The sequence below is a fragment of the Loxodonta africana genome, chromosome 4, assembly GCF_030014295.1.
Source record: "Loxodonta africana isolate mLoxAfr1 chromosome 4, mLoxAfr1.hap2, whole genome shotgun sequence".
NCBI classification, from domain to species: domain Eukaryota; kingdom Metazoa; phylum Chordata; class Mammalia; order Proboscidea; family Elephantidae; genus Loxodonta; species Loxodonta africana.
In genome coordinates, this window is record NC_087345.1 from 99,214,283 (window position 1) to 99,227,857 (window position 13,575).

General features: G+C 37.5%; 1 protein-coding gene across 1 annotated transcript in view; it reads left to right on the forward strand.

Annotated features, from left to right (window-relative positions):
• Window positions 1-13,575, forward strand: part of ADAMTS20 (ADAM metallopeptidase with thrombospondin type 1 motif 20) — a 215,455-nt gene that overhangs the window by 11,054 nt on the left and 190,826 nt on the right. The window contains exon 3 of the mRNA XM_064284366.1: window positions 7,646-7,808. Within this exon, the coding sequence (XP_064140436.1) occupies window positions 7,646-7,808 (163 nt within the window). The remainder of the gene's footprint in view (window positions 1-7,645; window positions 7,809-13,575) is intronic.

Consider the following 13,575-nt stretch of genomic DNA (forward strand, 5'->3'; position numbering starts at 1 on the left):
TTTCATTGTTAGAGCCCTGGTGGCATAGTGGTAAAGAGCTCGGCTGTTTGCCAGAATGTCAGCAGTTCGAATCTACCAGCTGTTCATTGGAAACTGTATGGGGAAGTTCTGCACTGTCCTGTAGGGTCTCTATGAGTTGGAATCTACTCGAAGGCAATGGGTTTGGTTTTTGATTTTTTATAATGACTAGGCTTTATGTCTTTACAGATATTTTAGTGAAAGGTTGGAAGTGACTCTTCTGTGACCCTCTATCCAAACCCCACAAGAGTGAAGCCATTTCTTTAGCAGTTCTCACAACTTTTAGTGGGTTTGTACCATTTCAAAAACACCTCAGTGACTACAAGACAGAGAAATATTACAGAATTTGCTCTTTGTCATTGATGTTTCTATGACACACTGTTTGAACCTGAGACTTTTGGCTACATAAACCTTGGGCAGATGAGTCCAGAGTTCTAGTTTTATTTTCTGATAAGAGATCAATCTCTTGTTAGGTGCAGTATCAGCAGCTTATTTCTTCTTTACTGTCTCTTCTCACATTTATACTGGAGATGTGGGATCGTCCTGTAGAATGGGGAAGGTAAAGAATGTGTCTAGAGGAGAGAAGAAAGGCTCATCTTTTAAAAATCTTACAATGAATTTTCTGGTTTATGCTTCTAGAGTCACTTCTCGTATGTTCTTCGTATCGTATACCATTCATTCATTCATTCAGTGTGTGTTTATGTAAAGTGTACTATTTTCTAGGTGTAGTGGTTTAAGTGCTACAGCTGCTGACCAAGAGGTTGGCAGTTCGAATCTGCCAGGCACTCCCTGGAAACTCCGTCGCGCAGTTCTATTCGACGCTATGAGTTGGAATCGACTCAAATGCAGTGGGTTTTGGTTTTTGGGTTTTGGGTGAGTGATGTTATAATGAGGAACTGTTAGGCAGAGATGCCGTTTTGTGCTGAACAGAGTATCCTAAAAAAAGTTAATTTCAGAGTAAATCTTTGTGGTCTTTTATTATGTAGCATTTATACTCTGCCTATTGTAGAAAGTGTGGTTCTAACATCTGTGTTTTTAGGGGAGAATTTTTCATCCTATTTTAAAATATATTCAATATCTAACACAATTATTGAGCTCCTACTTAGAACATTTTTATTACACATTACCTTTCTCAGGAAATTAGGTAGGTTGAATTGTTTCTATTTTGTTTTACCGATGATGAAATGGAGGGTCAGAGATATGAGGTAACTTATCCAAGGTTCCATGAACTTATTACACATATCATCCTACTGCTTCTAGTGTGGTTTATAAATAAAGATTGAAAACCAAACCTAGAACTTATTACACATATCATCCTACTGCTTCTAGTGTGGTTTATAAATAAAGATTGAAAAACCAAATATTTCAGTCTTTATGGTAGTGACTAAGAGTGATCTAGTCCTTAAATGAAAATCCAATTTTATTAGTAGTTGGGAGCATTACTGATTGTAGCAACATGTGAATGCCATGTGTTTAGGGAAAATATATGAATGGATTCCACAACACTGAAATAAGAATGCTTTCAAAAAACAGTTGTATGAAAGTCCTCTAAACATATCAGAATTTTGACCTAGGAGAATAAATTGGAAACAAATGTATAAACACTCACTGCCTTTCAAAACAGTTGGGCACATAGAAGATCATTGCTTCAATTAGGAAACCCCCACTCAAGTGAAAACTAGTTTTGCTGCTTTTAATGTCATCAAAAGAAAGTGTTTGGAATTTGATTGGCATTTCTGGTGAATCAAATTGCAGTGCCCATCTGCAGATATGCAGGTTGCTAAAAATATGGCATGATCTAAATAAAATTCTATGAGCCACCTGTTTTAAGTTCTCCAATTCCTTACCAGGTTCCTTTTGCAAGTTAAAAAAAAAAAAGTTGAAGTGCTTGTTAGAAGCCCTTAGGCAAAAAGTCCTAATATTTTTATTATTTGAACAGAAACTTCTGGCAGTGAGGTAGATTATAGAAAACTTGATGGAAGTAAAATACTTTAAATCCTTTATTGATAAACACAGGGAAATCACTCTGAGGATAAATGATTTGCCATTTATTCTTGATTTAGTATTTGGAAACATGAAAAATTTTGTTTAACAAAAGGCCTTTCGAATCTAAAGGCAGTATTCTTAGCAGGCTAGTGCTCTAGCACAACTTAAAGGAGGTGTGGATGGGTTCGTGGTACTGTATTAGCTCCTTATCTGGAAGAACAGGTAGGGTCCATGTGTAATTTTATTGGAACATTACAATCCAGGTACCTCAGATTTTGAGCCAAAAGGAGTGTAAAAAAATTCCAGAGGTATAAATATCCTTAATATTGTTCGGGATAAATGTGACATTATTCAAAATGGTTTTGCGAGTGCATGTAGTTAACTATTAATTCACAGGCAGGCTCATGTCTGTTTGTATCCCTTTCACCAAGATACTATCACATTTCCCTTCTTCAGCATGTTTTTTTTAAAAAACGGAAAAGGATTTTCCAGGATCCATTTACTCACGTTGCAAAAGCTATCATTGTTACTTCTTACATGTATAGTTGAATCTAGTTTTCTGGGAATGCACACTGGCAGAATTAACAAAATATGCCACTATATGTATAAAAAAAAAAAAACCCCAAAACCCAACCCATTGCCATCGAGTTGATTCTGATTCATAGTGACCCTTTAGAACAGGGTAGAACTGCCCCATAGGGCTTCTGAGGCTGTAAATCTTTACAGAAGCAAACTGCCACATCTTTCTCCTGCAGAGCAGCTGGTGGGTTCGAACTACCAACCTTTTGGCTAGCAGCTGAGCAGTTAACAACTGCACTACCAATGTTCCACTATATATATACACCAAAAAACCAAACCAAACCAAACCCATTACCGTCAAATGGATTCCTATGTATAGGCCACTAGGTAACTATCTAAGAAATAGATGAATTTTTACTATTTATAGCTTTGCTTTTTATTGTATCGACTATAATCTCAATGCTTTGTAATCGGTATATCTGATGGCATTTCATTAATTTTTAAACCAATTAAAAATGTGTAATCCTAACATATTAGCACACAATGTGATCAAGAGTGCCTAAACATTTTTTTTTTTTGGCATTGAAAAGAGACTAATATGTAAATGTATCTCAACTAAGTCCCCAAACCACCATAACTTATAAGAATGTTAGTGGGGAAAAAAAAAAGAATAATTAAAGGGAGTGTGGGAAAAAAACAAAAACAAGGTAACAACAACAACAAAAAACCTAGATATTTCACTCTGTTCATTTCTACTGGTACGTATTAAGTGCCTGCTGTGTGTCAGGTAATGTTATTGGTGTTGGAATTGTAAAAGCGGTAAAGGCATTTTTATGTTTAAGGAGATTTTGTTTTAGTAATTATTGAGTGTACAGAGAACTTTATAACAACAATTGCCATAACAATTTAAATAGCTTTAGGTGATTATTCAGTTAAAACAGTTCTTTAACCTGTATGTTATTTACAATCACATTTAAAACGGAAATTTCAAAGTTATTATCTCTAATGTTAAGATATTTGTAATTAAGAAATGGAAATGAAGTCTTACTCACTAAAATTATGCTTATCATAGTAGTGGTAATTCGTTTCTGAGTTGGTTCTTCACCTTTTCAAGGTGAGAAATTGCCAAGTGTTATATGTAGATAAATGTATATTTTTGTATTCTAAGATGTGATGATTGCTTTTCAATGCCAAGCATAATTGGTCCACTTGGCCCCTGTGTATCTGACCTGTCTTCCTCTGCATTTCTCCTTGTTGGCACAGCTCCAGCCTCACTGTTGTCTCTGTCACTTGAAATTAACAAGTTTGTTCCTGTCACAACGCCTTTCAATCACTGTGCCTTCCTTTTGGAATGCCATTCCCCCAGAATTTTCCATGGCTGCCTTCTCATAATTCTTGCCATACCCACCCTCACATTCTCTGTCATTTCCTGCCCCCTCGCCCTACTTTATTTTATTCATAGCATTTATTATTACCTGACATATTACATTTTTATTTATTGTCTGTCTATTCCCATGGAAGTTTAAATTATTTGAAGGTAGGGATTTTGTCATGATGTTCACCTCTGTATCTCTAGCACCCAGAACTGTGCCTGGCACATAGTAGATGCTCATTAAACATTTATTGGCCATTTTATAGAGTATACCAAAATTAGTATATGATAGATGGTTAAGTGCTATGGCTGCTAACCAAAGGGTCAGCAGTTCGAATCCACCAGGCACTCTTTGGAAACTCTATGGAACAGTTCTGCTCTGTCCTTTAGGGTCTCTCTGAGTTGGAATCGACTCAATGGTACTGGGTTTGGTTTTTTTTTTGTTGTTGTTGTTATTAGTACAGTGTAATGATTTAAGGCACAAATTGTAGAGTAGGCTATTTGCGCTCTCATCTTGGTCTTGTCACTAGGTATCAGACTTGGGCAAAAGTTATTTAACCTCCTTTGTCTCATCTGTAAAGTGGAGATAATAATATTACTTACTCAAAGAGTTATTGTTAGGTTGAAATGAGTTATATGTAAGAATGTTGCCTGATGTATAGATCCAAGTAAGATATTAATATTATAAATGCTTTGATGATTTTTCCTCACCTGCCTACAGGTAGGAAACCCTGGTGGCATAGTGGTTAAGTGCTACGGCTGCTAACCAAAAGGTCAGCAGTTCAAATCCACCAGGCGCTCCTTGGAAACTCTATGGGGCAGCTCTACTCTGTCCTATAGGGTCGCTATGAGTCGGAATCGACTCGATGGCAGTGGGTTTGGTTTTGGGTTTGGCCTACAGGTAACCACCTGAAGACTTCTCTCCCTTCTTATTTCGTACTTTCATGGCTAAAACCATCTCCTTACAGATCTCTGCAGCTAGTCTTCTCTTAGCTGTACAATGACATTGTTTAATCTTTCACAGGTAATTGCTTTGACTATCCTCCCTCTTCTGCTTCTGCTCCAACCCTTTAATGATTCACCAGTGGATATCTCCTCAGAATAATGTTTTAAAATCTCTAAAGTAAAATGCAAAAGTAAACAAATTATATTAAATAAAATTATCAAAATATTAAAAATAATTACGTGTATGTTTCTTTATCATTCCGTTAAATAATAAAATCTAAGGACAGGTCTAATAACTACCACAATTTTGTGTGTTGATGAGCATGAACAATATTTTGGGACATCTCAAACATCATTATGTGATGAAAATATCTGTCATTGCCTTTGGTAATATACCGGGATTTGTTGCCTACGTTTGCAAAGGAAGGAAATGCCAAATTTTAGTTAGAGGTTAGCGATAATAAGGGTGTAATTTTTTTTCTCTTCCAAGTGTGTGGATTCCCCTGATTAAACATTTCTGCATGTAAGAGTCTCCATATGCTAGCTCCAGCCTATGCTTCCAAACTTAAATTTGACCTCTGCTCAACATAAGCTGAGCTTACAAAGGGTAGGAAATGATAAGCTTTCATGGTTCAACAAATATTTACTGTGTCCCATGCTTGTGATGTCTCAGATACTGTATTAGGAAATGGAAATCCAGGGGTAGGTCTCCACCTTTATGAAGCTTCCTGTCTAGTAAAGGGGAGGATATTTATAAATAGTAAACAAATATATAACATATGATAAATGCTCTTAAGAAATCAAACAAGTGTAATGTATTTTGAGGAGTTGGGGTTGGGATGTGATTACATAGGTATCTGATCAAGGAAGAGCTTTCTGGGTAGTTGCTACTTAAGCTGAAACTTGAAGGATGAGATGGCATCAGTCAGCCAGAGAGTGATGAGTCAGGGATATGAGGTGAGGATTGGAGTTTGGGGGAACATTTTAGGCAGACCAAAAAAGCCAAACCCTTTGCTTTCAAGTCCGTCTCATAGCAACGATGTAGGACAGAGTAGAACTGCCCCATAGAGTTTCCAGGGAGTGGCTGGTGGATTCGAACTGCCGACCTTTTGGTTAGCAGCCAGAGGTCTTAACCGCTGCGTAACCAGAGCTCCATTTTAGGCAGAGGGAACAGTGTGTATGATGTGCCTGAGATAAGAAGGATGCCATAATCAGTCCTTCCTCCATCCACCCCGTTTTTCTCACCTCCGCCTGCATTATTTCTAATAAATCCTTCTAGAGTCTCTTTAGTAGCAACCAAGCAAATATAAATATTTATTTTTGCTTTTCTCTCATTATTACACAAATGGTAGTGAACTATACACCCTGTTTTAAACTTTTATATTTTGGTTTAATAATGTATTGGAAATCTTTCTGTATCTATACATAGAACGTTTCCTTAGTCTCTTTTTGTTGATCCATGATACTCCATTTTATGTCTGTACCATGGTTTATTTAAGAAGATCCTATCCATGGACTTTTGAATCTATTCTAATATTTTACTATTAAAAGCAATGCTATAATTAATAACTTTGTATGTGTGTTATTTCACACATGTGCAAATGAATAGTATCTGTAGGATAAATTCTTGGATGGGAAATTGCTAGTCAAAGGGAAAATGTGTATTTATGTGTTAGATATTGTCAAATTGCTTTGCATTTATCTTCCCAAAAGCAATTCATGAGAGTACTTGTGTTTTCACAGACACACATTTGGAGTGTGTTATAAAACTTTTAGACTTTTGTCAATCTCATAGGTCACATTTGAAGAATAGTAAAGAATGCCAGAAGTGAGCTGTAGAGTGAGCCAAGGGATGTTGGAAAGGGGTGGGCAGATTGCCTAGAATATTGCATACCAATATAAAGAAAAGACTTTGGATTTTACCTCTAGTGCTATGGAAAGCCATTGTAGTTTTTTTTTTTTTTTTTTTTTCAGAGAAGTAACGTGATTCAGACTTCTTTTAAAGTAATTATCCTGACTCCTTTATGGAGACTGTAGAGGGCTATCACTTTGGTTCGGAAAAGAGAGAATGTTAGATTTAGATCATGGATGTAGTGGTGAAAGTTTGATTGTACTTTGAAGGTTGAGCCATCAAGATTTGCAGATGTGGGATGTGAGAGAAAGAGCTATCCTTGATTTCTCTCCAAGAATTTTTTGGCCTGAGCAACCCGAATGATACTTTGCCATTTATTAAAATAGAGAGTGTCGCAGAAACAGCAAACTTTGGGAGGGAAATCAAGGATTTGGCTTTGGACATGTTAAGGATGAGAATTGGAGATGTCAAGTAGCTCTAGTTCAGAAGACAGGTCTTTGTTAACAATTCTCCAGTGAGCCACTGCTAAGTAAATAAATTCTAAATTGCTAGCATGGCATTCAGGGTCTTTTTTACCTGACCTCAGCCTACATTTTAAGCCTTGTCTCACACTGCTACCTTACATAGACTAAACGAAATGGGCATTATTATGAATGTGCTAGGCTTTTTTTTTTGTTTTGATCTTTTGCCTAGGCTATTCTTTTTACCTGGAATGTCTGTCATCTCAATTCTACCTATGGGAATACTATCCAGTCTTCATGACTTTATGCATGAGAGTGGAGAAGAAAAAAGCAAGCTGTAGAAAGAAAAAAAGTATGTTTAGTTGATGACATTTAATGAAAGACAGCCGGCTGTTGTGTTTCTGTGTGCTCATTTTAACCAGTGGCACAAATTGCCATTTCTTCTTAGTGACTGTTCTTAAAAAAGTTAATTTCTATTTTCCTTATTTTCAGATGGGAACATTTAAAGCACACGATGGTGAATATTTCCTAGAACCTATAATGAAGGCAGATGGGAGTGAACATGAAGACGATCACAACAAGCCACATCTGATATACAGGCAGGAATTAAAGAGGAGCCGTTTTCTGCAGTCTCACAGTCCTTGTGAGGTTTCAGGTACCTTCTGTAAAACAAAACTTTTCTCAATTAAATTATTCTATCTGAATATTTTTATAGATAAACTTACAATTTATATATTTTCTTAAATAAGTATAACGATATTTTAAAACTAATTTTTTTTGACCTGTAAGGACCCATTAGAAATTATCTAGTATCTGCAGGCAATTTTGTTGTAGTTGACTAAATTTAAATAGAAAATAGAATTCAGTGTGTGAAATTCATTAACAAATCGCCATAGAACATTTTCACTTTATCCTTTTACTCACACTAGTATAATTTGCTTTTTCTCAGCAGAGTTTTAGATAATGATAAAAAAACTGAACCTAGACATTTGGTAATAAGTGTATTAGATACTTCAAAATAATTTAACAAAGAAGTAATAGTTTTAATTTGTTTTGAGGAATATAAGTATTTAAAATAATCCTTTTGATCAATTACATACATAAGTGTGACATAAAGAATAATATAAAATGAACCCTAATGTGTTCAAAACCCAGGTTAAGAAATTGAACATAGTTATTAAGACTCAAACAGTAACCTTGAGCCCTCTTTGTGTCTCTGCCTGGTCCTAGCGTCTTGAAGTTTTGTGTTTTCCTTCTCATTCTTTCGCTTTTTAAAATGATTTTACTAATTTAAGTATCTTGAAGGTGCGTGTATGTGTGCATATACCTAAGTAATAATATCCATCCGTAAATAACAATAACAAAATGCTCAATTTTGCATGCTTTTAACTTTATATAAATGGACACGTATTGTATGTGTTTTTCTGGGACTTGCCCTTTTCTGTCCGTGAGATTCATCTGTGTTGGCGCGTGTAGCGGCAGTGCTTTCATTGTCATTGCTGCGCTGTATTCCGTTGTCTGAGCATATCACAGTTCACAGAGCTGTTACCCTGTGGATGAGCTTTTGAGGGCTTTGAGGTTTTTCACTGTTGTAAACAATGCTGCTGTGAATGTCCTTGTCCCAGACTCCTGGTGTCTGTGTGTGAGAGTTACACAGCGGCTTTTATCAATTTATACTTCCAACGGTATATGAGAGAAGTGTATTTTCCTCATCCTGTTTTTCTTATAACATTCAGACTGCTGAAGATTTATAGTAGGTGAGAATCTAGAAATCGTAGATTTCTATAAAGTCTATAAATCTGTTGCCGGTAAAATAATTTACTTGTATATTGAATAAAAGTTGTGTTTGTTAAGAGTAGTGTCCGTATAGGTGCACGCACCTTCACTGTTTGTGATGACATACGACGACATGGTGGAGAAAAGGCACCTGTGGTTACCATCAAAGTACAAAGCCTAGACAAGAGTGGGATTAGAAAGGATTTATTTGAGATTGTAGGTGTCCATAAACTATGGTTCCAAACACTGTGATGCCATCTGTTTTGGGATATAATGATATGTAGGCCTTTGAAGGTTCCGCCTGGGAATGCACTTCTTAACCTTTGCTATTATAAGAGGGCCATTTTGGAGTGGTTCTCACTGTGTCTAAGGCCGTGTTTTAAATCTATTGACATAATAGATGCCTTTCTTATGCTTTTAATATGAGCATAAGGGTTTCATTTTTATGGCTTCAAAGAAAACACAAATGGGTACAGCTCCACAATAGAGTTTCTACAGAAGGCAGCTTATGCTTGCTCTGATGTACCATTCAGAAGCAGCTTGTTTAATGAACTGTTTAGCTTCTTTAAGAAGAAAACCACCAACTAGACATTCTGAATGCAGAAATGCTTCAGATAATGATATGCAGGGTTTTGCATTCACAATCAGTGTTCATTATCAGCAAGAAAATGGTTCAAGAAAAAATGGGCTCTTTTGTTTAAAAAAAAAAAACTAAAAGATTTATTATAAAAACTACAAATAAAAAGCAAATAGAAAGCTATGGGGTGTAATTTTCTTTAAATCTCAATAAGCTTTCTTTCTACAACATTTATCCACTAAAATGTTTATCCACCCTTCTTTTCAATCTTAAATTACCTCCATTTTTAGGTATGATTAACATACACATTTTTAATCAATGATAAAGGCTATCAATTAATGACCAAAATAATTAGCTGTTAATTCATTGTTTTGTTAGTAAAAGTGGAGAGTTATGAATGTAATTAGTAAAGAGATATCTAAAGCTTTCTCTCTCAATTATCACATTGTTCAGAAATACTTAAAAAATTCATATTTTATGTACTAAAGGATGAACCTGCAAGGTAACCCTCTATATAGATTGGCCTAAAGATTAACACATGAACCAGAATTATTAAATGGAAAAGGAGAAGTGATTTTCCCCCCCAATATGTTTATTGATGGTTTTAATTCATTATGACCCTAAAATGTTGCACTTCATAATGAATTAAATTATTTGTGAAGTGAGCTTTTACCCTGTGCTTCGGGGGCCATACAAATTAAATTTGGTAGCTAAACCTAGCAGTTGTGAATGCCAGGATCTCAGATAGATACCAGTTATCTTCTTAGTAAAATCCAGTGGAAATGGCTAAACAAGGGAACAAAAAGTCCACAAAATGAGCAGGCACCAAACAACCCACCCACACCACCACCAAAACGAAACAAAATGAAACCCAAGGGAAGAAAAACCATGAAAAGATTCAAGAATGAAAAACATCCCTGACTTCTGTTAAGTGTAGCTCTGCTGTTGGTTTTATTCCAAGGCAGATGACAACTGGTCTGCATTCCTCGGGAGACTGGTGAGCCTGCTCCGTTTCTTCCATTGCTCACCTGCCCCTCTCATCTCAGTGTCATGGGGCAGGAGCATAGGACGTTAGCAGAACAATAAGACAGGATTAGATGCGAGTGAAAATAAACTGTCTTTGAAAACATTTTAGGATGATGTTGGCCAGCTTTAACATTTCTGTACTTTTCCTAATTTTTTAGAGCTTTTTTCAGTCTTAAATTCTTTGAGTCCCTAGAGAGTGTATAGGATTGTATTAGGTAAGCTTTGAGTCTGTTTGTTTAGGTTTTCAAAGCCCAATGGATGTAAAAGAACATGAAAACAGAAACACAAAACTGAGCAGAGAGTACTCTAACACTATTAGGAGCAGTGTGGTATGCAGCTTAAGGGCCAGAGCAACAGACTGTCTTCCTGGCTTCACCAGGGAGGTGGCATTTAAATCATCTAACCTCCCTTATGAAGAGTATGTACACATCTTCAAGGTGGGGGGAGGGCGGGGATAAAGGCCTATAGACAGAAGGGAGTAGTATTTGTAGTCACAAAGTTTTGATGTGTGTTGTGCAATGGATCACTTTTATATGGTCCTTCTAGCTGTGGTCTTGTAACTCTCACAAAATGATTGGCTGGGGCTATGCAAACTGAGTAACTTATGGTCTACAAGGGGATTGATTAGTTTATGGTTCTGCTGAGAGGGCCATGCCTTGAAATTGACAAGAAGCTGGCTTATATAAGAGCCAACCCCACAGAAGTTGAGGGGACCTCACTACCACCAAGAAGAGTCTGGAGTGGAGCATATCTCTTGGACCAAGGACCAGAGGTCCCTGTGCTGAGAACCTCCTAGACCAAGAAGAAAGAGATGTAACACTAAAGAGGGCTCGACACGGCGAGAGACAGTGGCGATGGGTTTGCCAACCCACAGAGCAAACAGCTGAGGCCTTTGGACAAAGTCTTGCCAGTGGAGCTAAAAGAGCTGTAATGCTTGTGCAGGGCAAGAGAGGCCTGAGTGTGCCTGTGCAGGGATTGCATGCCTCCCTGTCCTGGACAGTGGGGGCCTGGGTAGCAAGGTGGCAAGAGAGTCCCGCAGTCCCAGGTACTGTGGTAGGTGCCAGAGGCAAAAGCTTGGAAGGGCCCAGTGACAGAGGCTTGGGAGTTGCTGTGCAAGGCAAGGCCCGGTGAGGCCCAGTGGCAGAGCAGAAGCCTCGGGCAGCATGGTGGTAGCTGGAGGCAGCAGTGACATGAACACAGCATCAGACCTGAACCATGGCATACCTGCCTACTGACCTGAGAGTGGACATGGATAATTTGGAGAACGTTAAGTGCTGTTGTTATTATCTATTGTTTTTTAAATACAATTAATACAGTAAAACCTATAAATGCTGGAACCTGTGTAAGGCAGAAACCTGTCAGAGAAGGAAAACGCAAATATTTTCCATGAACAGAGAGTGGTAGATAAGTGGTAAGATTGCACCCTATCAAAAGTGGAAAACTTGCAAGACCTGGAAAAAAAAGGCAGTGCTGTTGAGTTCCATCTCTCACAGGTTTTGCTGTAATAATGGCTTTCACTTTGCCAGCACTGTGTAAGTATCTCATGTGTCTGACTGGATCATGGACGAACATAATTCCATAGAATGATGGGTGCAAGTGGGCATGTGTGTCTCATTCCTAGCTGTCTTATGGCTGCCTGGAAGTTTGAGGCACAGCCTGTCTGCATGTGCAGTGCAGATGGACAGAGCAATACATGTGTGTAGAAGAGTAACCTGTTCACTATGGGAGGAGAGTAAGGTGCAGGTGTGTGGGAAGTAGGTGGGAGATGAGGCTGGGAAGGTACTCAGGGCCGGATCTGAAAGGACTTTGTATCCTAAGCTAAAGATTTTGTAGGTTATCCCATAGGCATTGGGAAGCTTTAAAGCAGAGACTTCATGTGATATGCTTTTTTTTTTTTTTTTTATCACTTACCTGGCATAGCAGCTTTTTTTTAAGTTTTCGATTTTGAATGAGAAGAGACTGAAGGCAGGGAGACTGAATCAAAGATAAAGCTATCTTGTCAAGAAAGAATTTAAATGTCAAACAAGAGTACACAAAGAAGTAAATTGAAGATAATTTCCTTAAACTTTTTTTGAAAGGTCGAAGAGATATTAAAGACTTTGTTTTCTGAGTAATCCATTTGGATAATGTATCTGTGAATGTATGAGAGCTGCCTTTTAAATAAAATCATATTCATTTACAGATTGTTTCTCTTTCCTTTAATGATAATATTTTAATCAGCATCTGCCCGGGGAAAGCCAGATGTTTTTAGTGTCAGCAGAGGCCACAGTTAGTGAGCTGGGAGTCAGGGATTGGAGGGAGTTCTATCCTGGCGCTGACTCTGAGACCTTACCCTCTCTGGGTAGGTAATGAATGGTTAATGAATTTAATGTGTTTCCTGTTTACATTACTGTGTTGGTTAAATGTAGGGGTTTCTGACGTAGATACCTACAGCCACAGGGACCAGGCAGTTAAAAGAAATGAGTGAAATGAGGTGTCACTGGGAGACTGAGGTGTCTGTAGGGCACTGTAATGTAAATTCTTGCTAAAGGAGCAGCAGGAATATGGGGCCAGTATTGCCAGATCTTTCGCATCTTTTAAGAAGCTCAAAATCTAGATTTTTTTTTTTAAGTAAAAAAATATTCTAAACGTGAGGGCTGAATTTCGCCTCCTAGTCACCAGTTTGCAATCTCTTAATGATTTCTAAGTTCTCTGCCATTTATAACATTTTGTTTACATATGGGCAGAGAAGGAGGTGCTATTAATTAATTCAGGGACCAAAATCAAAAAACCAAACCTGTTGCCCTCGAGTTGATTCTGACTCATAGCAACCCTACAGGATAGAGTAGAGCTGCCCCATAGGGTTTCCAAGGAGGGACTGGTAGATGGACTAAAAAAAGATGGACAGAGGGTGTTAAATATGGCTATGGTCATGGCAAATATTTTGGTGAAATAATACGTTGTTAATGGTATTTTCAGGAGTCAATTCAAGCTTCCAACTATGTATAGAGATGAGTATAAAGATCTCACTCTCCTGCCCACGCTTTTACTGGAACTACTCTCT